This window comes from Carassius gibelio, chromosome B17, assembly GCF_023724105.1.
Source record: "Carassius gibelio isolate Cgi1373 ecotype wild population from Czech Republic chromosome B17, carGib1.2-hapl.c, whole genome shotgun sequence".
Taxonomy (NCBI): Eukaryota; Metazoa; Chordata; class Actinopteri; order Cypriniformes; family Cyprinidae; genus Carassius; species Carassius gibelio.
The window spans coordinates 22,586,935-22,614,289 of record NC_068412.1 but is presented as its reverse complement, the minus strand read 5'-3'; the positions used below and the strand labels follow the sequence as shown (position 1 = coordinate 22,614,289).

The 27,355-nt window shown below is 35.0% G+C and overlaps 3 protein-coding genes across 4 annotated transcripts; all 3 read right to left on the bottom strand.

Moving 5' to 3' along the window:
- Nucleotides 1-1,570: 1,570 nt before the first annotated feature.
- On the bottom strand, nt 1,571-4,995 carry fhl5 (four and a half LIM domains 5). The gene is made up of 6 exons (XM_052580104.1): nt 4,921-4,995; nt 4,536-4,706; nt 3,850-4,024; nt 3,505-3,674; nt 2,163-2,349; nt 1,571-2,042 (listed from the first exon to the last, which is right to left on the bottom strand). Exons 2-6 carry the CDS (start codon nt 4,692-4,694, stop codon nt 1,891-1,893), a joined length of 843 nt encoding a protein of 280 aa, XP_052436064.1. The 5' UTR covers nt 4,695-4,706; nt 4,921-4,995; the 3' UTR covers nt 1,571-1,890.
- A 9,059-nt stretch (nt 4,996-14,054) lies between these two features.
- Nucleotides 14,055-21,020, bottom strand: fut9a (fucosyltransferase 9a). The gene is made up of 3 exons (XM_052580089.1): nt 20,691-21,020; nt 18,306-18,400; nt 14,055-16,913 (listed from the first exon to the last, which is right to left on the bottom strand). The coding sequence occupies exon 3, from the start codon at nt 16,903-16,905 to the stop codon at nt 15,826-15,828; it is 1,080 nt and encodes a 359-aa protein (XP_052436049.1). The 5' UTR covers nt 16,906-16,913; nt 18,306-18,400; nt 20,691-21,020; the 3' UTR covers nt 14,055-15,825.
- A 1,562-nt stretch (nt 21,021-22,582) lies between these two features.
- LOC127975775 (glycoprotein endo-alpha-1,2-mannosidase) lies at nt 22,583-25,522 on the bottom strand. Of its 2 annotated transcripts, none has more exons than XM_052579734.1 (5): nt 25,386-25,522; nt 24,239-24,877; nt 24,045-24,154; nt 23,888-23,964; nt 22,583-23,397 (listed from the first exon to the last, which is right to left on the bottom strand). In XM_052579734.1, exons 2-5 carry the CDS (start codon nt 24,738-24,740, stop codon nt 22,761-22,763), a joined length of 1,326 nt encoding a protein of 441 aa, XP_052435694.1. In that variant the 5' UTR covers nt 24,741-24,877; nt 25,386-25,522; the 3' UTR covers nt 22,583-22,760. The 2 variants fall into 2 exon arrangements, with proteins under 2 accessions (XP_052435694.1, XP_052435695.1); XM_052579735.1 differs by having other exon boundaries at nt 24,239-24,781; nt 25,386-25,513.
- Between the last annotated feature and the right edge of the window lie 1,833 nt (nt 25,523-27,355).

The window sequence follows — 27,355 nt, the reverse complement described above, 5'->3', positions numbered from 1 at the left end:
TCTATGAAAGGCTAGAGACATAAAACCTTTAGTTAAATATTTCTTTCATGTCTTTTAAAGTGTATAAAAGTAAGCTAAAGCAGCATGCTTGCTTAAGCAAATGCATTTTTATCTCACGTGTACTTTTGCTCATGCTATCAATTGGGAGTAGGTTAGGGTTTAGTTTAGGAGTATGCATTAAAGGAATAGATCACTCAAAAATAAAAACTTTGCAGAAAATTTACTCACCCTCAGACCATCCAAGATGTAGATGAGTTTGTTTCTACATCGGAACAGATTTGGAAAAATGTAGCATTACATCACTTGTTTGGCAATGGACCCAGTGAATGGGTGCCAGCAGAACAAACAGTCCAAACAGCTGATAAAAACATCACAATAATCCATAGTAATCCACAAGTAATCCACATGACTTCAGTCCATCTGTTAATGTTTTAGAAAGTCAAATGCTGTGTGTTTGCAGTAAACAAATTCGTCATTAGTTGTTTGGATTATTGTGATTATTTTATCAACTCTTTAGATTCTCATTCTCATTTATTTTCAGATTTATTTCACACAGAATCAACCACTACATTTAACCAACAAGAATGAACCTTTCTTAGAAGCATTTTTTTAGAGTGAAAAGCAATTTTTTAATCTATAGGACCATTTTTCACTACAAAGAACCTTTTGCACATACTGTAGGAAAGTTTCCTCTATTTTTAAGTGTGCACTTCACTACATTTGAAGCTACCGTCATTTTGAGTGTTTCCACATGACGATACAGCGGCCAGGTCGTACAAGTCGGAGCTTTTTAGAAAATGTCAGAGTTTACAAGTTGTAATTACAAGTTCTATGAGGACGTGAACATTTTTTACAGAATCATGTAATAACAGTAATTCTGACTTGGCGTGAACGTACCTCTACTCACTTTATTTCGCCAGTGAAAAAGAAAATTACTAAGTGCACCTTTAAAAAATGAAATCAAAAATGGGAATTTAGTGGCCTTTAGATCATGTTTGTTTTTGACTGTTTATGCTTGTTAAGTCACAACAAATTAGCAGTTTTCATGCATATAAAATATTTCTCTCCAGGAAAAATGAGCCAAAAATATAAGTCATTTATAATCCTTTCCAACTTTCACCTTCTTTATGACGGCCCTTAATGTATGCATTTGTAGTTGTCCCTGTATTTGAAATGCACTTATTTAATTCCAAGTATACTAGAAATATGATTTATTTATGAACTCAAAAAATTGGAATGTCCTGAAGTGGAACTATTGCAATTATACTTTAAATAACTTGCATTTAAAGACTGATGTTTTTCAAAAATCATAACAGTCCTCATCAGAGACATTAAAACACATTTCAGGCTTAATATTAAGGAACAGGCATTGTGCGCAAGTAGTAAATTAAATAAGGTTTATATATATGTGTGTGTGTGTGTATCAGTAAATCTCAAAAAACATGTCAGTAAATATCTTAATAGATTTGAACTGAACTTAAATGAATGCATTTTAAATATATTACTTTCTTACTAGGGGTAGGGTTGTGCATGATTATGTATCTTTAGACTTGAACAACAGGCAGAAGACAAGAGTTTAAACAAAGTTTATTGACCGAAATTGCATTTCGTGTGACAGACTTCAAACATTTTCAATATTATTCTTTGCTGGTTCGGGCTTTATAAAGACATTTGATTCTAAATCATTGTTGAAAGCTTATTATTCAATACATTAAGCATCCTAATCAGCAGGCTACACAGATTATTAATCTATTCATTGTTCGTGTTCATTCATCATTCCGTTTATAGGAGCAGAAACTCATTTCTACATCTATTTTGCCCTCAGTAGGTTTCCTACTATACTTGGATGACTGTGCTGCTCCTGTGGTTGTCTGACCCAGTCGGGTGAGCTCACTTCTCCCTGCCACAGTCAGTGCACAGGATGTCATCTCTCTGGGTGAGGAATCCACGGCCCACCAGAGACACAGAGCACTGCATACATGTGAAACACTCACTATGCCACTGCCGCTCTTCAAAGGAGACGTACTTAGCACCTGCCAAGCCTGGACACACATACACACACACATGGTTCTTTTACAGTTGAGTACAATGCTGATGAAATTTTTTATTTCAATTTAGAGGCGTATAAAAATAGCCGCCAGATGTCAAGAATGAAAACATACTAGTAATTGGTTTGGTGCAGCCTACGCATTTCTTGGCGTACAGATTGCTGAAGCAATCCAGGCAGTATGGGTAGTTTTCTCTTGAGGTAAAGCGCTGGCCTGCCAGTTGTCTCTTGCATCCAATGCAAGTGAAACACTCTCGGTGCCAGGGCTTATCATGATATGTGACACCGCCAGTTGTAATGGCCTACGGAATTGAAAGTGTGGATCTCAGTACAGTATAATACATGTGCAAAATTGTCAAAAACTTAAAGAAATATTACACACAAAAGTGAAAATTCCAATCCAGTTCTTGAAAAAAAAATTCACGAAGTGGCAAATTCATATGAATGTAATTTGTACATAAACATTCTATTTCTTTAGTAAACTGAAAGTGCATGAATGAAAATTTTATTACAAGGATTCACCCACCAATTTGCCAAAAAAGTTTTCCATGCAATTGTAATAAATGAGTCCCCATTTATTACAATTGCATGGAAAACTTTTTTGGCAAATTGGTGGGTGAATCCTTGTAATAAAATTTTCATTCATGCACTTTCAGTTTACTTTCAAGGTTAAAAAAAGAAATGCAAAAGCACTATAACGTATGATAGTAGTAGTCTATTCAATTCATATGCTATTTCCTGTGTCTTTAATTGCAAATGATAGCTTTGTTGAGGATTTTAATGTGATTTCATTTGCTTTTCGAATCTTAAAACCTCCAACTGCATGAATACATATTTATTTCTTTTTTATCACAAATTTTCTATTTTCGTATTCCACATTTAAAAATAAAGTCATTCTGGTTTGGTGCAACATGAGGGTGAGTCACTTTGAGTGGTTCACCCACATGTAATAGACTGTAATAGTTTTTCATACGGAGGCTGTGTCTTTTCATATTCCTTTGCAAATATATATGACTTACTTTTTACAAGCACAGCATTAGGAGGCAGTTTGTTTCCCAAAACTTAACTGCAAATCACCTATAAGTCTACAAATGACTGTGTATGTATGGATTCATACAAATTAGCCACCAGTTCACCAAAACATAAAATAGTTCCGAGTTGACATCAGTTAGCAAATAAATTCTGTTGTGGTTTTCTCAACCTAATTTCATTCCAAACCTGAATGTACTGCTTGTTCTTTTGCATTGTTCATTGAATGGAGGCCGAAGTTTCAAGGTTCAAAAAAGACCTTCACAAACTTTCTCTTTTTTGTAATCCATATTTAAAAAAAAAAAAAAAACATTCTAGTTTAGAGCAATAAGAGAGTGAGTCGGTTTTAGGTGAACTGTAACTCGAATAACAGAAATACTGTTTGGGAAATGCCGGATTCCTTCACAAACACACAGTATTTGACTTACTTTTTTGCAAGCACAGCATTGGTAGGCAAATTGCTTCTCAAAACAAGGCACACAGAAGTAATTGTTATCTTTAGGGATGAAAGACTTGGTTCCTATTGGCTGCTGACAGCGTTGACACAGAAAGCACGTCTCATGCCAGCTGTTGCCTTTGTACTCCATTTTTCGTGATCCTAACACATGAACAGGAGACAACCTTTGTAGACTAAGATCCTTAATATTTTATTTTAACTTGATAAACCACCTATTTTTAATACAAAGAAAAACATGCCAGTAAGATATTTTTAGGAAAATAAATCTAGTTACATTTAATTTCTACAGAAAATATTAAAATACAAAGAGTTCTACCTGGAATGATAGTCTTCTTGCAGGTGTTACACTTTGAGGAATACTCATGAGAATAGCACTCGGTGCAAAGCATAAGGTCATCTTTAGCAGCAAACACTTTGTCCACCAATGATCGACTGCATTTGGCACACTTGAAGCAATTTTCATGCAAGTGCCGGTCCTTGTAGGAGAGATCCTTCATTATGCATGCAGAGAAAGTCTAGTTAAAAGCTTGCAAATCTGTTCTGATTTTCTTTCACTCATAGATCTTTAATTAATGGATGCTTTTCACATTTCCAGGGTTCTTAAAAGCAAAAGTAGTCATAGTTGGGTAAACTTCTATAGTGATGAATGGATACTACAAAACATATAATTTGAATTTCCATTTGATCCAATAGCAAAAGAAATAAGTGTAAAAAATAATAGAAACAAGATAGTGTTTCTGTTACTTTAATTACATTGGTCAGAAGAGAGTTCTGAAATATAATGTCAGTCTAACATTAAAATAAAAGTATAGTCTTCTGAATATGCATTAATAAAAAAAATAAAAAAAAACATTCTGTAAAAAGGGTCCATTGTTCTGCAATTTCTTTTTTTTTTTTTGATTTATGGTTGTATTGTTTTAAAAAAATATTTTAAATTCAATTTCAATTTAATTTTCAAATATAAATGTGTTAATTATGATGTCAGTAATTGCTTATACCTACCTTAGAGTTGCACCCAATTGGCAAAGAACATACTTCGCAGCAGTTAGCAAACAGATTCTCATAGCACTTTGTACAGTATTGTGTGTCCTCTTTTAGGATGTATTTCTTTCCCAGCAAAGTGTCCTTGCAGTAATGGCAGTCGAATCGTTCTGTAGACATTGTTGTTTATGTCTTAAAAGCAGTAAACAGAATCGTAAAAATGTTACTACATATCAGGCTAAAGCAATCAGGGAGGTGTCAGCCACAAAATACGAACGCCTCTTAAAATAGACACAGCATGCTAAAATGACGGTCTCTGCAAACTAGGTCTCCTCCATGGGATCCTAAAACCAATTTAAGGTATCAAAAGAACAGCCTGCCATCTGTAATAGTGAGTAAAACTCACCTTCAGTGGCTCAATGGGCTTCTGAGGGGCTGCAGGGTGATATGGCCAGTGATTGAGGGGATGCATTAAAACGAGCCTCTATAAATACGATTGCTCTTATTAGCTGAAATCCCTGGGGAGAATGGCCCAGTTGCTGATCTCTGCACCTTTTATGGGAGTCCAATCACAAAGCACGCCTGATGTTCAAGATGATACATGAATAGTGCCATTGAAATGTTATTCCTTTTGTGTATTCTTAAATAAGTGATTGAACTCTGAGAATACTGTATATGGACAAGTACTTCCCGTAAAAGTAGAAATCATACTTTTAGCTAAATTAATTTGTGTCAAATTAATCTTTAACACATTATCTTCATAGTTACAATTCTTCATGTCTTATGTATCAGTGAAATTAGCAATTACTCTGTCCTCGGAAACCGGATATCTAACTGTTTGAGACCTCAAGCAACTGCTGAAGGCTTAAAGAGAGTGTTGAAAGCAAATGTTGCAGTAGTTGCCAAGTTTCTTTGCAACCACTAAAATTGGCTTGGATTGATTGGACATCTGTTTACAAGAACTATGTAGCAATTTCCACAGCTTAACAGGTTTCACACAGGGGGGCTCTGTAAGATATCTTTAATGTAAATGTCATTTACAGTTAAGCCATATACCCCGATAACAGAGAACATTCTCAGTACTTTGGCTAATGTTATGGTGAGATTCTCTCAAAGTTATGAGCAAACTTTCTTCCAGAAGCATTAATAGAATGTTCATTCAGCGATATCTGGTCTTCAAAGGGTTCAATAGGCATGGTGGATTTTAGACTCAGAAGTAAATGCCCACTGCTATGATTTTCTAATAGTTGTGTATGTTTGGCACAGCATTGCCTTTTAGTTTCAATCTTTCTGAAAATACTTACGAATTGAGCCTTGTTTGTAAATGAATACATGGTAAAATTGGCTGTTGGCTATTGGCTAATTAGAAAGTGGCCACAGCAACTGTAGACTACTTAAACTGCTCGGTTACTGTGATAACTTGGGAGAAGTAATTAGTCAACAGTGCTCTACTTTACCTCTTGTCTAGATTATATTTTTCTTCTCTCCTCCAGGCCAGCACGGGCTGCCCCTTCTAACCCCTGGTTTTTTTATGTTCTTTGGGAGCATTGGACCAAACTCAGGGCAGCAGAGAGAAAATGGAGCAAATCAAAAGTTCTGTCAGACCTGAGTTTGTATCAGGCTTTGGCTTCCTCTTTCTCTGCTGAAGTCCATACTGCCAAATTTTCATACTTCCACAACAAGATCAACACCACTCCAGACACACATAATCTCTTGAAAACATTAAATTCTCTCCTTTGTCCCCCTCCACCACTTTTATAACAGCTGATGATTTCGCCACATTCTTCACAGACAAAACTACAACAATCAGTAGTCAGTTCTCAACCCCACACACACAGGACCTCAAACCAACCACACCCACTGGTAAAACTCCCATCTTCTTCTTAGATCATCAGTTCTTATTCTGCTGGATCTATCTGCTGCTTTTGACACTGTCAATCATCAGATTCTCCTGTTCACCCTCTTATCACAGGGCATCACAGGGATTCCACTTCACAGGTTTGAATCCTATCTCACTGTAAGGTCTTTCAGGGTGGCCTGGGGAAGGGAGGTATCCAAAGCACATCAACTGGTCACTGGGGTTCCTCAAGGATCAGTTCTTGGACCGCTCCTCTTCTCCATATACACTACATCAATGGGACCCATCATACGGGGGAAGTTGTGGCCTTATGGTTAGAGAATCGGACTCATAATCCAAAGGATGTGATTTTGAGTCTCGGGCTGGCTGGAAGTGTAGGTGGGGGGAGTGAATGTACAGCACTCTCTCCACCCTCAATACCACGACTTAGGTGCCCTTGAGCAAGGCACTGAACCCCTGCTTCTCTTGTGCCTCAGTATAAATGGCTACCCACTGTGATGTGTGTGTGTGTGTGTGTGTGTGTGCACTTTAGATGGGTTAAATGCAGAGCATGAATTATGAGTATGGGTCACCATACTTGGCTGTATGTCACTTTCACTTTTTTTTCACTTCTCCCCTAAACCTAACCCTAACAATAATTTATTATTAAAATCAGTGGGAAATGATAGCTGATTAACAAGAGTGTAGAAGCACCTAACCCTGATCATAAGCTTAAAACTGATATTTTCTGAAAAGTTACATTTCAATTCTGATTGATTGATTAGAATGCTGTTCCAGGATCAACAAGGATGTTGATCCAGGAACATGTTATACTTGGTGAAATCACACTCGCCCTGGCTTCTCCTACAATTGCAATGCTGATGACACACAACTCTATCTCTCATTTCATCCAGATGATCCAAAGGTAGCTGCATGGATCTCAGGCAGCCTGGCGGTCATCTCTGCATGGATGAAAGAACCTCACTTTCAGCTAAACCTGCCATAGACTGAGCTTCTTGTTTTCCTGCCACTCCAACTCTGTTGTATCAGGTTGTAAAACATTTTTGTTCTAAATGAAATGTAAGAACTTAAGGCCTACTGTAACTTTCAAAAGTCAAACTTATCTTCAATCTCAAACAGTAATGAACAATTTTGTTTGCAGTATTTTACACTTGACACTTGAGCTGCATCCAGCTAATTAAAAATGAGTCCCATCATAACATATCATTTATCAAGAGGTGAAATGATCTCTGTGCAAAAATAGCTCAGAAGATCAGTGGTTAAAGAACTTAATCCATCATGCATGCACAAAGGGAGGTCAGTCTATTAAAGAAAGTAGTGAGGAACGCTACCTCAGATTTTCTGCAGTGTCTTAAACGAATGAACAGATAAAAACACATTCATTGCTTGGAAATTTATTCAGTGTGATGACAGTCAGTTCGTATGATTCTTCTTTGCAAAAGTGTCTCATAAAGTGAAGTGTCCTGGATGCCAAAAGTGACAGTTTGGAGAACCGCGTGCCACAATTACATAACTCTCGACAGCAGTATTTCGAGTCTCATTATCTGTCCTAAGCATTCATGTCTGTCTTTTCGTTCTCTTTACCAGGTGTCAACATGACCTGCTAGACATTTGAATCGATGAACATCCATCAACAGGGGTTTTAGTTCAGAGCACGGCTGTTGCGATCACTAGATTAATGTCCAACTGCGCAGCTAGCAGCTCGTCTCAGAACAAACAAACTTGCACAGACCTTCGGTTGCTAGGCATCCCAGAGCATGCAGCACATTTGACTGAAACTAGACAAGTGAGTCCAGAGTCAAAAGTGTGTATGCTTATATGTGTTTGTGTGATTAGAGAGATTAGGAGGGGAAATTGGAGGACATATCTGAATAATAACTTAAATATAATAGATGGAATCTTTGGAAGGAAGTAATCGGAATTACAACAAAGTTACATTTTTGCAAATATGTCTAAAGTGTAACTGACTAATATTTCTAGGCTTTTTTATAAAGTGGAGGAATGACAGCAAATGATTGGGGGGGGGGCAGTCAGAAACATATTCTTCACAAGTTCCTGAATCTAAGACTTGTTCTGTTCTATGATTTGACTTGTACTATTCTTGGACTGTTCTATGTACACAAAAGACCTATTTTTCTCAAATATTGTTCACAAATCTGTCTAAATCTGTGTTAGTGAGCACTTCTCCCTAGATTAGAAATCTTACATCTTTGTGTTCAGAAAAATGGGGGCAAAAACAAAAGTGTTGCATTCATAATTTTGTTCAGTGTAGTTAATCCAAATATATTGGCATATCCGATTTAATGGAAGAAATATTATAAATGAATTCTACTGCCCTTTGAGTAAGTTTGTTACTGTCGCAGTAATACAATAACACAGTTAGTAGTGTTATTGGAGTATTTATTAATATACTGAATGAGCGTTAATGTTAATTTTTAATTCACACTTTAGTAATTGTGTTTATACTGTATGTATGTATATATACTACACAATTACTCAAATGTAAACTAAAATTAACATGAAAAATAAAAATATAAAAATAAAAGCTTTTTCATTATATTAATAAATATTCCAATAACACTGCCAACTGCTTAGCTTTAATTTATTTTTAGTAAGATTTTTATCTTATGTTTCATTTTTTTTTATCTAATATTTTATTTCAGTATAATTTTAATTAATCAAAACAGTTCGTTTTGGTTTTAGTTATCAATAACATCAATGACAGTTGGGTCCACAAGTCTGAGACCACATTCAAAATCACATATTTACAAATCAAATAAAACAAAATATATAAGTAAATTAAAAAATATAAGATCAAGGATTTTAAAATAAAATAGAAATATATGTAATACAATGATTTTTTTTTAAAAAAATTATAATGCAAAATATGAGCTTTTTCACTAATGTTCTCTCACTTGTGTGTACAACAGAACAGTGCACTTCCAATGCATTGGCCAAATATTCATGCCTGCTGTTGTATCTCAGGCACAATTGTTTTGTTTTTTTTCTTTTACAAATGGCAGAAACATTAACCACATCTTACAATCATACTTACCAACTGTCTATTTAATCTGCTGTGACATATCTGCTGTAAAATCTGCTGATCTGACACTGATTATGGGAAGGCATCTCTTCGGCTACTTCATTCTCACACATTCTACTCAGGACTAAGATGCTTAACAAAGTGTTGACAGCATAAGTGGAGTCATTGGGTTGAGATCAGGTGGCCTTCACAGTAATAAGTGGTCTCACACCATTCAGTTTCTCAGAGTTGACGATTGCCTTTCACAGCTGCCCTGAGCAGACGAGGATCCGCAGAGCTCTCGGTTGGAAATAAGATAGGCTTGGTGGACAAAGAGACAAAGAGGCAAAATCCAAACCCTATGATCTTACAGAACCGTATACCCCTTCAGGGATTCTGAGACGCTATCTCAGCGATGCTCAGGCAGGAATGGCGAGACAAGGTGACAGGATGTGCCATAAAAGCTGATTTAACCCACCCAAAGTCTTTATAATATTCTGGTCTCGAGGTTTGAGTCAGGCTTTCAACTGTTTTATAAGCCACACGATTTAAGGTATTGTTTGATTATTTTTGAGCTGGGAAATAAACTTTTTGTTTAGGTTAGCATATGTACCAAAATAACTCAAACTGAAACTGATATAAAATTTGATAACTATTCAAAATATGGAAATTCAAAATATTAATAAAAACACAAAATTGTATTAAAATAACATTAATTTTGAGGTAATGAATAGCTAATGAACATAACTCCCAAATTTCATGGCTACTCACCAAATAAATAACCACTTGGACATGAAATGTTGATAATAAAAGTATTATATTATCTATTTTCTGTATATTGTCATAATAAATAAATTATATAAAACAAAATAAAATAAAAAAAGGATTTCAGCTGTCAGGTATTTTCAAATATTAACTGGTATCAACTGGTATTTTTTTTTCGGGGGGAGGAGACTGAAGCAATTGTCTATTGCTAAAGCAAACATTTATCTTATTTATGAATTCCTCATGTATATGCCTTCTTGTGATCCTCTATAGACGAATGAAATAGCTTTTAATTTTATGTGTAGTTTTCATTGCACTATGTCAGCAGTACATCAGATGGTATAAAATGCTGCTCAGTGATCTACATTATTTTCCCTGTTTGTGGATTTTGTTGATCAAATCTTTAAATATCCCAGTCCAGAATAGAACTTAATTCTTAAGCTCTGTCCTATATGGATTTACACACTGATTATATTCTGGTTCCCTGTATATGCCCACGCAAATACACACACACACACACACATACACACATACACAAACATACACATTCCCTCTTCAACATAATACTGAAATATGTAGTAACCGGATGAACTTTAAAACCTCATTTGGCTGATAGCCTGAACAACTGTCAGTCCTTTTGTTTTGAGGAACAGAACAAGACAACATCACCTTATTGGGTTCAGAAGGATAACTTCAAATGCCAAAGTATAAACACAGAGAGGTCACAACAACAGCGAGGGATTTGATGGCATGCACACCAAACTGCCCCTCTGGTGTCATCATTCAGCGTACAGTGGATTTGGTGAGCTATTTTTACCAGCCTGAGATGTGTTGCTGAAAAAGCAAGTTGCAGTTTGACTAATGCGGGTGATGCAGTTTTGTAGGCTTGCAGTTGTGTTTTAAAGAAACAGTTAACCAATATTTTGTACTAATCTTAATATATATTAAAAAAAAAGATTTTCTGTTAATTTTTTTTCAGTGGAGTAAAAAAGCAGTATTTACACTCTGATACAAAGCGGATTTAGATTTGTAAACTAAGACATTTAGGGCCAGATTTACTAAACTAGTGCGAGAGTGCAATTCCAAAACAGCACAGATAGGCGTGGAAATTTCTGCAGGTGTTTTACTGACAGCGCGCAAATTAAAGAACATGTACGCAACATCTCATTTACATATCGGCCAATGCAGTATACCAAGCACAGCATAGCAAAGTAGCAGATAAGCAGGTGTGGGTGATCTACTTACAATACAGGCGCAATTTTTTTTTGTTGGCCGTTAAATAATGGCGCAAATACAAGTCAAATGTGTTGCATGGTTCATTTTAATACTCTCCTACCTTAAATTTTGCATCTGCACAAATTTAGTAAATCCTGACTGTATTAACGCCATATTTTAACGGCAAAAGATGGTTTGTGCTGGTGCAAGCTCTTAATAAATCTTGCCCTTATTGTTTGCATCACATAATCAGCAACATATGTATGACTTTTCCAATACAGTAAACTTGCTCGGTAGCCCACCTTGTACGAGTTTAGTGAAACAGTAAAGCTAAAGCTAAAGCTAAAGTGACATGGCTGCTTTAGCAAATGTGTTTGTCTTGCTTTTTTATTTAATAGTTACATTTTGAATTTTGAGTTGCATTGATTTCAGAGCCAGAGAATAACTTACATTTTGGTTGTATGGCTTCAGATGACTTTGCAGACATTGTTATACAAGTCTTTTATGCTATTTTATGTAGGCCTATGTATTATACTGTATGTACTTATGTATGTATGTCTTAATTACAATGAAACGGGTTCATGTAAAGGCAAATATATCATTTTGGGAAAAAAATGTAACAATTAATTTAACAATGTATGGGTGAGTAAATATTGTTTTGTTGAAATATTCCTACATTTTTTTTCACACTTAAAGTCAAGATGCGAAGCAAAATGTTCTGTGAACATATCTTTATTTTCAGCTCTTTATTTTACTAACAGACATCTACAGTAAATTATTTGGCAAATAACAATGTTTTGGCAATTAACGTTGCAATGAACAGTTCTATACACCCTCGAGTTCCTCAGCACAATAGGAATGTGGGTCATTTTGCATTTGAGTCCATAATGCATAGAGGAGATATCATACTCCATGCCAGCGTCAGTGCGACCAGCCTACATGTGTGAGTCAGCAGGGGCTCTGAGTCAGACACCGCTACTCATAATGCAAAGGCTGTTTTAAAGGGTACCAAGAACTCACAGCCAACATTTGTGCACAAGAGATAAAGATACAGAGGTGAGGAGAGAGAGAGAGAGACCACAAATCAATACAAGTCAGTAAGTAAATTAGCAATCTCTGATTCACTTTGTACAGCGAGATGAAACCATTAACAGTTCATTCTTTTTTTCACAGTTCATTTTTTGTCACAATACCACTTTGTACTGTCATCAGTTCAATAAATCACACTTGAGAATGAGAGAAGGTTTTAGGTTTTAAAGTTTTCCAGTCCAACAGTGTTCAGAAGACTAGTTCCTAATCCCAAAAAGATACGGATGTTCATTGTGGAAACCGCTTTAGGGACAGAAAATGGCCTCTCCGTAACACTGCCATCTTTGTCTTCAGCAGGAGACTTTTCTTCCTCTGTGCAAAGGCTCAGAAAGGGCTTATTTTGCCCGTCTCATTTCAGCACTTCATCCTCATGGCATTCGCTACAGGTCTGAAATTGTCCAACAATACAGCTATTTACAATGCATAAAGAACATTCACGGCAAACCGATTCTCTTTGACAAACACTGATCTGAGAAGTGTAGTGGAGCTTGTGTTACTACACGTCATCTCGATTTTCATCAGAGTTCATATAAAAAAGTCTGACTCTTTGTGCACATTTGAGTAATATACAGATGGACGTTGTTAAAATAGCACACTTTTTTTTTTCAAAACCGATGGTCCCTCATGAATACAAAAGTTAAAATCCCAGGCATGAATTATTTAACCGCTGATGACGGTGCTGCTGTTCATAAAGTATGCTCAATTTGACAGACACAGCAACACAACAATAACTCACAATCATTTGTGCTTCAGGCATAAAAACAACAATAATATATGTGATTCGTGACTTGTAAGTGCCTGGGTCTGGAAATGATCATTCTTATAAACAAAATGTTTACCACATATATCAATCAATCAAGTGTGCTTTTTCATATTAGCAGAGCAAAATATTTATGTCATAATTGCTTTTGTCTTGGTTTCCAGTAAAAATATGAAAACATCCTTAAAAAAAAAAGGAAAGTTATTTTTTCTTGAGGTCAGAGCTGGGTAGATTACTTCGAAATTGTAGGAAATTACTGATTAAAAATTACATGAGAAATATTGTAGTTGTGGCATAATCCACATGACATATATTACGTAAATTAGTCAGACTACTTTTTGAATTACTTTTAGATTGCTTTTGATCTAACTTCTTTTTCACATAGACTTTAATGGAACTATTGTGTACTATACTGATATATAGCCACAACAGAAACAAAGAGAAAGAAAATATATTCCATTCTTTGTTATCAACATCATGAAATGCATTAAACAGTACATTACAGTGAAAAATGTGCAATCATGTAATCCATAAAAACTTATTTTGTTACCCATTGGCTTGCTTGTGTGCTTGTTTATATTTAATTCAATGAATGAATTATTCTTTATTATTAGTTATTTTGCTTTAAGGATAAAGCTAGCTAAATTCAGTCGAGTTTATGTTTAAAACTTTAGCTTTTTGACTATTGGAAACAAGACAAAATAGCGTTCAATAATATATATATATATATATATATATATGTGTGTGTGTGTGTGTGTATATTTATATATATATATATATATATATATATATATATATATATATATATATAAATATATATAATTATTATTATTTTTTTTTTTTTTTTTGTGCAGTGACATTATCATCAGTTCAGTCTGTGATCCACAGCTGAAAATGTTCTCATTGATCAATAATAGAGTTCTTCACCCTCATCTAAAATTAGACTGACTACATGTATGTAAGCACATCTAAAACAGTCCTTCATTATGGAATGAAAGCCGATCTTAGAAATGGGATGATGTGAATCCCAGAGATATCAGATCAGAAGCATCATATTTCAGAAAGAAAACTTTGGCAGCAAACAAATCTTCTAAGCTTGCACCTGGAAAAGCGAGTCATTATGCTCCTCACATTATGATTTCATTTGTCTCGTACACCAGAGCGTGTCTAAACATTTGGCAACATTTGGAAAAAAGTCTTCTGCATTCCTGTGAATATGGCACAACCCACATGAGTGTATGTATATTAGCCTCCTGCTCTCAAGTCAACATTTCACTTTTAAACAAAAGTGACATTTAAATATTTCAAAGACAGAACTTCACAGTACACATTGATACTTCACAGTATCACATATTCAAGCCATGTAAGCTACTTAACAGTGATATTATCAGCAGTTATTCAGTAGAGTAAAACATTATCAGCAATGACGCACTTCTGGCATGTTTGTTTTTCAGTAGCAAATGCATGTTGGTCACTAAGGTGTCCATTATGGTATGGTAAAATATGAATGCGCAAAACAACATCCAAAACCATGGAAATGAAAGGCAGGTTGTCTCAAAATACATACACATTACATTTACAGTACATGGACATTTTGCACAACATAAGTTCTGTAAACACTGCATAGATGACTCTAGCACTAACATTTACACAGTAACCAATGACATAAATAAAGCATACAAATCTTAGTTTCAGAAAGTGCTCGGTTCTCATCAAATTAACAGACTTCCTGTATAATGTGTAGGTAGGTGTATGAAAACAGCAAAACTGAATTTTAAAGCGAAATTTCACACAAAAATTACAGTTTTCTCTTTTAATCAACCTCATATCATTTCAAATCTGTATGACTTATTTTCTTCCGCAGAACAGAAAATAAGCTTTTGAAAAATTACTTTTGTGTGCTATTTTGGACTATTTATTTATTTTTAGCTATTTTGCTATTTTATTTATTACATTGTACTGGTAAAAACTATGGAAGCCCATTTACACTGAATTTTAAAAAGTCTGAGTATGAAAAAACAGCAATCAGTATGCCTTAAAACTGACTTTGTCACAATTGTTTGTTTTTCTCTGCAATGATTTTTTTTAAACTAAAAATATGACTTTTCCCCTTGCATTTACAAGTTTGTATCTTATTACTTCTCTGAGCTTTGAGATAAAAAGTTGCAATGAACTTTTTTAGATTTTTATTCGATGGTAGAATCAGTTGAAACACTCTTTAAAATATCTCATTTTATGTGCCTTCATGTTAACTCTGAAATGCATGAATTGCATCCAAAATATAATTGACTTCACAGAAGAAAGAAAGTCATGCAGAGCTGGAACAACAAGATTTCATTTTTGGGTGAACTATCCCTTTAAATGCATTTTGGTCAAAATCAGCTTTCCAAATAAATACATACTAAACTCTACACTGCATAATTTGCATCCAGATTAATAAACGCGTGAAACCGAACACAAAATAAATGTACATCTACTTTGGGACATTTTACAAAAATAAAAGTCTGCAAGTGCTCACAACAGACCCTCATTGGAATTAAGTTATATGAGGTCTTATTGTCAAGCCACTTTCATTAATCTGGTCCAGTGGTTCAGTTGTGAATCAACCCCAATACCATTTGTCAAGATTGTTAATTGCTTTGTACTCATTGTGCCTTCTGACATAATCGCAAGCCAGACAAGTGTGCTCGGCCCAGAAGTACGCCTTTTTCACCTTAAAGTGTTTACGCCAGTCAAAGTACTTCAGGTAAAGCTCCTCGTTTTTGTCAAGGAACAGGAGATAATCAGCCAGCTCCTTCGGAGACGGGAAGTCATCAACGTGGATGAAAGCATTTCCCTGCACAAAGTTCTGATAGTTCTCCCTTGGTGGTCCGAGCACAACGGGTACGGTGCCAACGGAGAGCGGGTTGTACAATTTCTCAGTGATATAGTCTTTGTGAATCGAGTTCTCGAATGCCAAATAGAATTTACAGCTTGCAACTGTAGGGAAATAGTCCTGGTCGGAAATGTACTCACCAAATGCTTGTCCGTATGCATGAACCTCGATGTGCTTGTAGAGTTCATTGTAGTATTTCACTCTGACGTGGTCTGGGTTCCAATTGCTGACGATCCAACAAATCAGCTTGTTCTTGCTTGGTGGCACGAAGTCCTCCTCTCCTTGGGCTGCGACAATCGATCCATAAGGCACTTCTATATCAGCATCCTGCCGATAGTTTAGAGTTAAATTAAACAAGTTTTCAATTCCTGGTAACTGAGATGAATGCGAAGGTGATTCGAAGTTCATCCAAATCCATCTCTGCAACGTGGGCCGATACGCCGGTGGCATGTTGGACAGGTCGCTGGTGATGTCCCTGTGATGTATGACCACGGCGTCGGATTTGTTGTAAAGGTTTCGGTCGGCGGTGATGAAGCAGCCATCGATGCTGAACAAAGAGCTGCAGACGTTCAGGTCATAGGTCTCACCGAAAGGCCAAAGCCAGACCAAGACGGTGGTCTGGTTCTGCTCACTTCGGGTGGAAAGGAGGCTCTTCACTCGGGCTGTGGATGTTTCTGACTCAACCGGGCCTGACAACCAGCTCGTAGATGGTTTGATGTACATTAAAAACAAAGTCACAAAGCATCCTAATAAAAAGATACCGAGAAGGAGGGGTCGTAGGATTCTGTAAGTTGGTGCAGATGGCATACTCTGGCCTTTAAAGGAAATAGATAAAGATCAAAATGCAAAAAAAAGTTTATGGGTCATTACATGAAACAGCTTCTTATTAGGTCTTATTAATCTCCATAAACCAGTTTTGAAAGTTGTGAGCTGGCAAAAATTATGATCAGTTTAAAATCATTTGTTTAAGATTCTGAAGTCTTTAAGTACTGATGAACTGGACTGTGTCATCTAAAGCTTGATACACTGGGTCCACCACTGACAGACAGTTCTTTGACCTAAAATGACCTGCTGTGCAACATTTCAGTCGGACAGATTATATTTCGGTAAATGAATTGTTACTGTGTATGATGGGTGTGGCTACAGTACACTGCCAACACAGATGAATACTAACACAAAACATAGTCTACTTATGTATGTACATAGCTATGCAGAAAATATCAATATTAATATATTGCATTAAAATTCAAGGTCTTACACCATGTGTCATTTTGCTCAGAATAACAGTATAAATGCTTGGAATTATTATATTATATTATATTATATTATATTATATTATATTATATTATATTATATTATATTATATTATATTATATTATATTATATTATAAAACTGCCATTTTATTAGCAAATCAGTTAGCAAAGTTAGTTGAAATTAACTGTTGTGTGTATTGCTATCAATTTTACAAATACTGAAGCAGGTAATCTTAACTGCTTTCGACATGCTTTTTACAAAATGAAAAAAAAAGTAGAGTAAATTTAACAAATTTCAATTACATAATGAGAGTTAATGACTGTTCAAGGCAAATTAATTTGTTTGCATGGCCCTAAAAAAAGGATTCATCTCTATTAAGATTTCAGAATGAGCACTTTGACATTTTGCAATTCATATGTTGAGGGGTCTCATCCACCAGCTGATTATATGTATGTTGCTGTAATGAAGATGAACATAAAATCCTAGACTTTATAATAGAGAAGCATTTACATGTCTAAGATGCTTGACTGTACAAAAACACTTCAGATATTAAAATGCTGGCTGGGTTCCCTTACGAAAGGAAAATATATTTACCAATATATTTCTTAAAATATATTGTGATATATTGTAATATATTATTTTCCCTTTTTATTTTCTAATATTTTGTATATATTTGAATACATTTAATAATATATTGATGATACATATATTATATAATATATTGCAAAATATACAAATGATTGCCGCTTTCAATTTATTGCAATATATTGGAAAAAATAAATATATATAATAATATATGCCTAATATATTACATGATATTTTCCAATATACTGCAATATATTTTTGTTTCATAAGGGTTACACACTGAAGTCATGTGATTTATTAAGACAGTAGAATCACAAGCACAGAGAAATCCAACATAAATGCAAAGTAAATCAACTTAAATATTCACCTGACAGATTTGCTGATATCCAGAAGGTAAAATGATTGTATGTTCCAGTTTCTTCTTTTTATTACCAGAAGAATGTCAGTCTTAAAATCATAGGTCTTCTCATGTGGGGGAAAAGACAGAAATAGATGACATCACTTTACAATCAATATCAGCTGGATGTCAAGCATTTTAAGGATTAAAGCTGCAGACTGACTATAAAACTGAATATCAAAAACACTTTGTGTAGGGTGGTGGGTACAAACATTTTAGACTGGGGAACCAAATGAGGAAGTTTAATATTTTGTTAAGGAAAACTTCATATTATTTTATCATTGTTAAGAATATAAGGGGAGATAAGCTTCCCTCAGTGTTTCTGGTACTTTTGGGCCAGTTGTAGGATTGTATCCTCAAAAATAATTCTGGATCATTACCAAGAACATTCAGACAATCAGTTTTACACAAGGGAACACTGCCATCTTCAGGATGTCAACAGATAATCGAACCAAAAGGCCTATTTCCACCAAATTTCCACCATGACAAGATGTTAAAATAGGTTAACTGTTTAAGGATCAAGAAGCCCTAGATTTTGTCCTCTGTATATATTCCCAGAACAGAATCCCTAATCGTGTTTCTTTAATCTATGTTTCTTTTTTCATTCAAAATGACGTAATTATTTCCATTTTCCTAAGGGTCTTTCTTAAAATTGCATTCCAAACTGTTCATTCCATGCAAATTCTTCAAAAGCAGACCAGTGACTTCAAGAGGCTATTAAAAGCCATTAGCATCAAAATATACCAAATAAACATTCAATTAACTTATTAAATAAACTTCAGTGGACTGAATAATGAGATCAATTAACTGAACAATTTCACACGGACATCTGCCAATAAACAAATCTTCACGGCTTCCACTTAATAATATCCTTTTCTGTTTAACTGGATGTGCTCATCTCACATATATAAGAAATTAACACATATCTTTCACATTCATTAACTTTGACAGTTCACAGCAAGGTTCCATTTGATAGATAACAAACTACCAATGAAAAATACTTTTACTTAACATCAAAAGTTGTATCTGGACTTGAGATTTAATGAACTAATAATTAATAGTCGTAATTTTAACAGGGATTAATAGATACTAGAACAAATTCATTGCTCATGGCTAGTTAATATTAGTTCATGTGTTATCAACTAATGGGACCTTATTGTGAAGTGCTAACACTTTACATGTGCAGGTATGTAAAGTAAAAAGCAGGAAGCAAGCAACGTGACAAAAAAATTGACGTTCTATATATAATGAAATGATTTGGGAAATCGTACACGTTACACTACAACACCGATGGTTGAGAAATGAATTTCGTTTCATCTCTGCAGTGTCCATTTGCTATTAATCCACATGAAAGAGCTGTTTAAAAGGTTTATCACTGCATTTGAGACTCAATCATCTTATATGAAAGCAAAGCTCTGTAAAAGAGACGGACACTGATGAGGCTTCTGGGAAATACATTATAACCCCGTTAAAGCAAACATTGCCCACATCCAGTACATAATTGAATATAATAGATGCTAATGCATGATATATTTTTCGAGGTTTACCAACTTTGCACTGTTTAAAGGTCCTGAGGGGAGGGTCTCTTAATTAGCTAGTGTTTGGCATTTGATATACTGTTTCCTAACTGCCAACTTTATATTTTTGGCCAGCAATACACTTATGATGCATGGTTTTATTAAAGTAAACAAAGATTGATGGATGTTGCATCCTTGTGTCTCTCTGGGAGTCTTTGAATAGAGAGGCTTTTTGTTTTAAATGTATTGTGATGTATTTGGGACACAGAGTTGCATGCTGGTAGTTCACGTCTAATAAATAGAAGATAAAGGAAGATGAAAAGAAGCATTAAATATGAAGCATTTGTCTAGTTTATTTAGCAGGCTTTACGAATTCGTGTCTGACCCATCAGTGACATGATGGTAATATATTTAATAAACACACATCTAAAATAGGTCAGAAAACATAATTGAACGTGTTACCGTGCAAGGTGATGTGCTTTCGCCAGTGATGCTGAAGGTCATCTTAAAACAGACTGTCACACGCATCTGACATATTACTACACGGAATATGGCTATTCCTTAAATATGACACGCTCCCCCTCTCTAACATATCGACTGCTTTGTCTATTTTAAGCAAAACCGCATCGTTTCCAAAAAGGACGCATGAAGCATCCCAAGAGAATGATCGTCCCTGCGCTCGTGCCATGTTTAATTATTATAACTCAAAAATCCCCCAAGAGATGAATGAAAAAAATGATAGTATATGCAGTGCGTGATATTTAAAGCCTGAACTCGTGTCGTATAATATATGCAGAGCACACAGGTAACCTTCATATCAGTAAATCGTTTGTCTCACCTGTCCATCAGCAAACATCCTCGAAGGAAAGCGACATCATGCGCTTCTTTTATTTACATCCCACACACCTCGCATATCGGAGTGGTGCAGAAAAATCTCTGATGATGGCAATATTCGGAGAGGATGCACCTGGACCCATAGTCTTCGTTATGTGTTCGCAAAGATGACAGACTCAAATCAGCGCTTGCAAGTCAAAACATGTAAGATCCTATGGGTCAGAAACGGAGAACGCGAGCAAGTGCGTCGCTGGAAAGGACGCCATGTAACGCCGTGTGATGTGATGTAGAATAATGTCCCCCTCCCCACATGCGCTCGGATACCTTTCCAGTGTCCGTGCTGTTCATATGCATGGATGTAATTATAAATTTAGAGTGCGCGCGTGTGTGTGTGTGCATTTAATATACGCAAATGCAAGAATGCAAAGAAATGCATGGAATGGGAAATTCGCGTCAGACTGGATTATGTTTTTACTCATGGATTATTCCTTTGTTCATCACTGCTGTTTAAATTCAGTGATTTACAGACTATGACAGCAGATGTGTATTATTTATAAATAAATGCATGGGATGTATGAAAATTATTATTTGTATCTTTTTTTTTTTTTTAAACGTGGTTCAAATAATAAATAGGAATTTCCTTTAAAAAATCTGTTTAATACAATAATTCACACATTCAAAGATTAATAAATAAGCAATTACATGATCAATTATTTGAAAAAAATATTACCACAGGCAATTTGTTCATTTTTAAAGCATCTGGTCAGAATATCTCTGAATGCAATTGTTGAGTTTAATAAGTCAGTAGACTTATATATCTTCATTTATATTTTTTATATAAAGGAGTAAAAAGACATGTAAAGAAAATGCCTAGTTACTTCATGAAACTTTTGATGGGGCAGACTGTTGGGTAGCTGATGATATTCACAGGTTAAATGACTTGGCACATGCTGATTGGTTCTTGCTTCATATGACCTTGCTGCTTTTTGTTTAAATGGCTGGTTAGCATTCAATCGAGCATTTCCCAGCATGTTTTCAGAGTTCCTCTGAAACCTTACACCTTCTCCAGCTCCACCTGTGTAGATCTGCTACAGGTTATTTTATATGCTATTTATGCAGCAGCAGTATGTCTTAACTACTAAAAACACTGTAATGCCATATGCACTGGTAGCAGCAAGTTCCTGAACTTGCTTGTAACAGCAAAAATCTACAACTACAGCAGAAACCAACAGCCGCAGAAATTCCGTCAAGACCAAATACATTAACATTGTCATATCCATTACCATGCAAAACATTTCAGAGGGTTGTCTTGAGAGAAATGTCTGCAATTCAAAAACAACAAAATAAACTGTGGCCAAATTTTATATTCCTGAAAGCATGCTGCTCGAATACATTGCATTCCATGGTAAAAAATGTAAATTAAATATATTGATAACATTTATGCATATATGTTGAATTAAAATGCAGGATACAATGTTTTTCATTTAAATAATTTATTATTAATTTAATAGCTTCTATTAATATAATAAATAGTCAATCAATTAATCAATTGTGATGCCAGAGCAACCATAGGCAATTATGTTGGTCAAACTTTATATTAGGTGTCTTTAATGTTATGCATTTAATTAAATTATAAAGCATGTGGTGCAGTGTGTTATTCTGAGAAAGAATCTGGAGTTTAAAATGCATATTTGCAAAAAAACATAATATATATATATTTTTTTATCAATCTAAATTTTAAGCTAAACAATATATTTCCAAGTATTTGTGAAGTTTACTAGCAATTTCTGTGTAAAAGACGGTTTCTACATACTTTTTTCAGTGTAGTTAAAAACACCTAGTATAAAGTAAAGCTGTTTTATTTACAGCTTCAAGGCAGAATATTTCTAATTGCAGTTTAGCATTTGACGAGTTTAATCAGGCAAGTTGTCATATACAGTGGTAAAAGGCATGTAAGTAATACAAACTGCACACAAATCAAACAGAAAATAAAGCAAATCATGATCCTTGTAAGCTCTTCTTAGGGCAGCATTGCTTTTCCAGGATTAACAATAAAGTTATTAACTTTTTTTTTTTACTCCAGCCATTTCTTCTGCTCCTGATTGAATTTTCTAGCCCATTTTTGTGTTATCTCTAAATAAACTGAAGGTTTATGAGGAAGATAGTCAAGATACACAGTTTTACCCCATGTCTTTGGGATGGCCTCTTCAATTTGGGTTCCTTCATGCCATTCATTGAATGAAGTTATAGAGATGATCTGTGGCCTTGCCTCCAGAGCCGCATTAAAAGAGGTCTCGTAATACTTGCCCTTAATGCGGTTCCTTGTATTCTGGGAGTTCCAGGGTCTAATGCTAGTGTCAATATAACCTGGCCCTACACTTGGAACAAAAACCAAGTCATTATAGTCACAAAAGGTTTTAATGGATCTCCAGTTGTGATGCGAGGAGCCATAAGTAAAGCCGTTGGATGCAAAATACGTGTAGAGTCCATCAAATCCAGCAGTCTGTATGTCCTTCTTATGCCTTTCTTCCACAAGAAGAGCAATGAAGACGCCATCATACGGTGTGTTCCTGATTGTCGACATACCATTTGGCTTTAGAAGTTGTGCCCAAACATCTGGAGTTTGCAAGTAGGAGTCATATACATAATACAGTGGAAGAAATTTGCCATTGCTTGTTTTGTATCTATAAAAAGCAGGATGACTTCCATATCTGCAAAATACAATGTACAATAAGTGCTATTAAACACAAAACTTTGGATTGATCTTATTTATTTATTATTCCATTGAACTAGAGATCAATTAGAGTGAATGGGTGCCGTCAGAATAAGAGTTTAAACAGCTAACAGGGATGTGCTGTACTGTGCAACTGATGTACTGGAGTCGTGTGGATTACTTGTGGATTACTGTGATTTTTTATCATCTGTTTAAACTCATTCTTACGGCTCCCATTCACTGGTGAGCATGTGATATAATGCTAAACCTCTTCTTATGAGGAAACACATGGATGGCCTGGGGTTAAATACATTGTCAGCAAATTAAATTTTTTTTTATTAAATATTCTTTTAATATTAATCTAAATGTATAAAAGTATTGTCATTTTTAGCTGAAACACAACGAATGTTAAGAAACTGAAAGTGTTATATATTTTGTTATTTTGTAAGTATGACTGTCTAGAGATTAATTGAATGCATCAAACATACCGCTCCACAATATATTTAATATTTTCACGCATATTTGCATCATCTCGTCCTTTGTATGGTTCAATATGAAAAACAACCTGTCAGAGACAAACAAAAAATGCATGAGACACAAAAGCAAAGACTATGAATTTCAAACTTCCTTCTACATCTATACCACCTTCAACTGATATTTGTCAGCAGCATCCAGAACCAAAGGCAGCAAATGATCAATTTCTTCACCATTGTCGTCTTTCATACTATGTGGATACCACGAAACAGCTAGAACACCTGAAACAGGCAAAAAACATCCAGTAGGTGGAGAAACTATTGTAAATAAAAATTATATATACATGTTTCAAAGAGGTCTCTTACCAACAGCAGCTGTTCTCAGCTGTCGCATGTGTTCCTCTAAAACCATTGGATCTCTGGAACTGTATGGACCTAGTGCAGGGTAGAAATTGGCCCCGATGTCATCAGGAGGCTGGTGTCGTCCAGATGGATAACCTGAGGCCACTTTGGGGTCCCAGTGTGGTAAGAGTGAATGATCCCAGTGAACATATTTTCCATTAAACTGTGGGTTCCCATACCACACATAGTAGAAAGCGTGCACATTGTAATTTGGCTCAGGAAAATCTTGCATTTTGTTCTCCATTCTACCAGCTTTCTCTGCTGACATCATCTGCACAGGTTTAGCGGATACAACAATGTTGTTATCTTGTTCCATTTGTCTTGAAGGTGGAATAAGTTTTAATGCAAACTGACTGCCAGAATGATTATCCTCAGGGCTCAGGGACTTTAGGATGACTGTTATAATAAACACGGCCAAGGCTAAAGCAATAAGTGCACAACAAGACTTCCGCCTAAACCGTGCCATTACCCTGGAGGTTGTTTAAAGTCCATTACACCAAAGATGTTCTGTCAATGGTGGAACAAATAATGGTGTTAACTGTCAGTGGTGTTAATTGATACCCTCAAGGTTCATTCTTCATCTTCAAACTTCTACTAGAATAGCTGTAAAAAATAAATAAATATATAGCTCACTTAAACAAATAGATCATTTTAGAGAGCTTTTTAAATATTACTAGTATTTGTTTATATAAATAAAACATCCATTTAATTGCACAACTTTATACCAACCATTAACTTTCAGGCTATGCTGCTTTTTACAATAAGTACACGTGCAGTAAGATAAAAGGTCAATATTAATTGTTTAATCTTATTGCTTTTGGCTAGAATCTATTTAAACATTCAACATATGATTTCAATAGTTACCTATTAAATGGAACCTATTAAAATAATCAACACATTATCCATTAAAAAAGAATCTGTAAATTGTTGTTACAAATAATTCCTATTTTTAGAGCTAAAACTACAACCACTGAACACTAATCACAAAAGCTCATGGGAAAGAGGTATATGGTACAGTTATTTAACACTGACACATGAGTAACTGAGACTGAAATTAAACATTCACATCACTGTAGTATTGCATTTTTTAAAAAAATATGCAGCAACATACCTCTGTTGACAGACATCAAGTGATACATCTTTTGTATGAAAACAGAACATATGTGACACTTTAATCTAACGCGGAAGTATCAGTGACCAGTATTTTCTTCTCTCTTGTTTATTCGGCAATTGTAGATATGGGCGAGTTTTGCTGCAATCTACTGGACGGGAGTCGAATTACATATCATACTATGAAGAAGGCTAAACTCATGAATAATAATAAGGTAGCGTTTACGCTTCTCGGCGAACGGCCAATCACGGATACTGATTAATATTCATGAGCCAGGCATTCGCCATAGTATCGTTCGTAACTTCGTAGATCGAAGAGCTGTGGAAAAACAACCCTCCCTGACAGCTGTCAGACGGCGCATCTTTCATTCATTGTCTGTTACATTTTGCATCAGCTACGTTCAAATTTCCTTTCCTTTCACGTCTTCCTTGAGAGCAAAATAAATAAGTTCAATTGCGGCTTGTTGCAATTGCAATTGTTACATACAGAATAATATGTTACAGAAAATGCCTACAGCAATATATCTTTGTAGTTTTACCCCTACACACAAGAATTTTCGTATTTGTCATTTTTATTCATTAAAATTAGCCTAATTTGAGGTTTGACATTTTAAATAGTCGCATTTTCATTCGCAGCCATGAGGGGGCACTGTTTGCATTAAAATGAACGGCTTGGGAGAGAAGTGCCTGGAAGACTACAAGGCTACATGATGTGTTTATGCAGTTTTCTGAATGCATACTTCCAAATGTATATTTTCATATTCACAAGGACAGTGAATTTCAACAAGATTGCATCAATAACATGAAATTAAATAATTTTTGGATATTAAGTAAAATGTAAATGATGGAATTCGGGGTCTGCACACCTCAAAAATAAAAGGAACAATACATTTCTAGACAATCCCACTTTTAAATCTAGCTTTCTGGAAGCAGTTTAGACTATATAAATATATATACACTCCTTTGTCAACATTGAGCTGCTTTACAACTGACAATCAATCCCTGGTGTTTGAAATGACTTCAGTGACTCAAACAAAGCTGGAAAGCAATCCTTTCTAAAGTGCACCATGCACACACACTGAGACAGGTTGCACTGATGCTTTGTGAGGATGCATGCAGAGCTGAGGCATTTTTTGCATCTTAAGGTCTCCGTTTTCTGCGATAAAGAGGACTTTGATGTCAGTGCCACTCTGTGCCTTTGAGAATCTGTCACAGTTATTTTTGAACCTAACAGTGAAATTATGGCTCGTTTGGATCGGAATCAAAGGAGAAGCAAGAGCCGTCTGCGACAACCCGATAATTCATATAATTGCTTGCCAGCTCCTTTGGGGTACAGTGAGATTAAGTGCTGTTATGCTTACTCTAGCCTAGCTCTAATCGAAATATACATACAACCTCTATAAAATTGGATCGGTTTATTCTGATTTATCCAGTTTTAATTTATGAATAACCTGAACTGTAGTTGCAAAGCATTTTCACAATTTTTGGTACTATATAGTCTACAGTTATGCTGTTGCTCTTAAAAATAAATAAATAAATAAATCAAATATTAATTGTTTTTAAAAATGAATATTAAAAGTTATTAGATATAACTGATTAGATACTCATTGTTACAGACTGGATGCATGTTGTCCAAAACATAATATTAATTTATTAATAATTAAATGATCATTATATGAATTTTTTTTAATGCAACATCAACAACTTACAATATAGGTTCCTGCTACATTTTTACATTTTAATAAAATTAATTCTATTAGATTTATTTTAATAAAATTTTATTCAAATAATAAAAAATGATGAATAATTTATAAAACAGTACAATTAAACTGATTATTTACTTGAATAATTTGCAATAGGTAACTACTACAGATTGGCTTTCTTGCTAAATGTACAGAGTTCAATTAATTTATACATGAATACTTACAATAGGTACCTGCTACAGTTTTTCTGTAAGGGAAAGGGATTTGA

Bases quoted from the DNA above. Each gene is read 5' to 3' on its own strand.
- fhl5 (XM_052580104.1), bottom strand. From the start codon at position 4,694: ATGTCTACAGAACGATTCGACTGCCATTACTGCAAGGACACTTTGCTG. The intron at 4,025-4,535 runs GTAGGTATAAGC...TGCATAATGAAG, and splicing joins CAATTGGGTGCAACTCTAAG to GATCTCTCCTACAAGGACCG. The intron at 3,675-3,849 runs GTAGAACTCTTT...TTCATGTGTTAG, and splicing joins CAAGAAGACTATCATTCCAG to GATCACGAAAAATGGAGTAC.
- fut9a (XM_052580089.1), bottom strand. From the start codon at position 16,905: ATGCCATCTGCACCAACTTACAGAATCCTACGACCCCTCCTTCTCGGT.
- LOC127975775 (XM_052579734.1), bottom strand. From the start codon at position 24,740: ATGGCACGGTTTAGGCGGAAGTCTTGTTGTGCACTTATTGCTTTAGCC. The intron at 24,155-24,238 runs GTAAGAGACCTC...TGCCTGTTTCAG, and splicing joins GCTGAGAACAGCTGCTGTTG to GTGTTCTAGCTGTTTCGTGG. The intron at 23,398-23,887 runs GTATGTTTGATG...TGTATTTTGCAG, and splicing joins ATTAAATATATTGTGGAGCG to ATATGGAAGTCATCCTGCTT.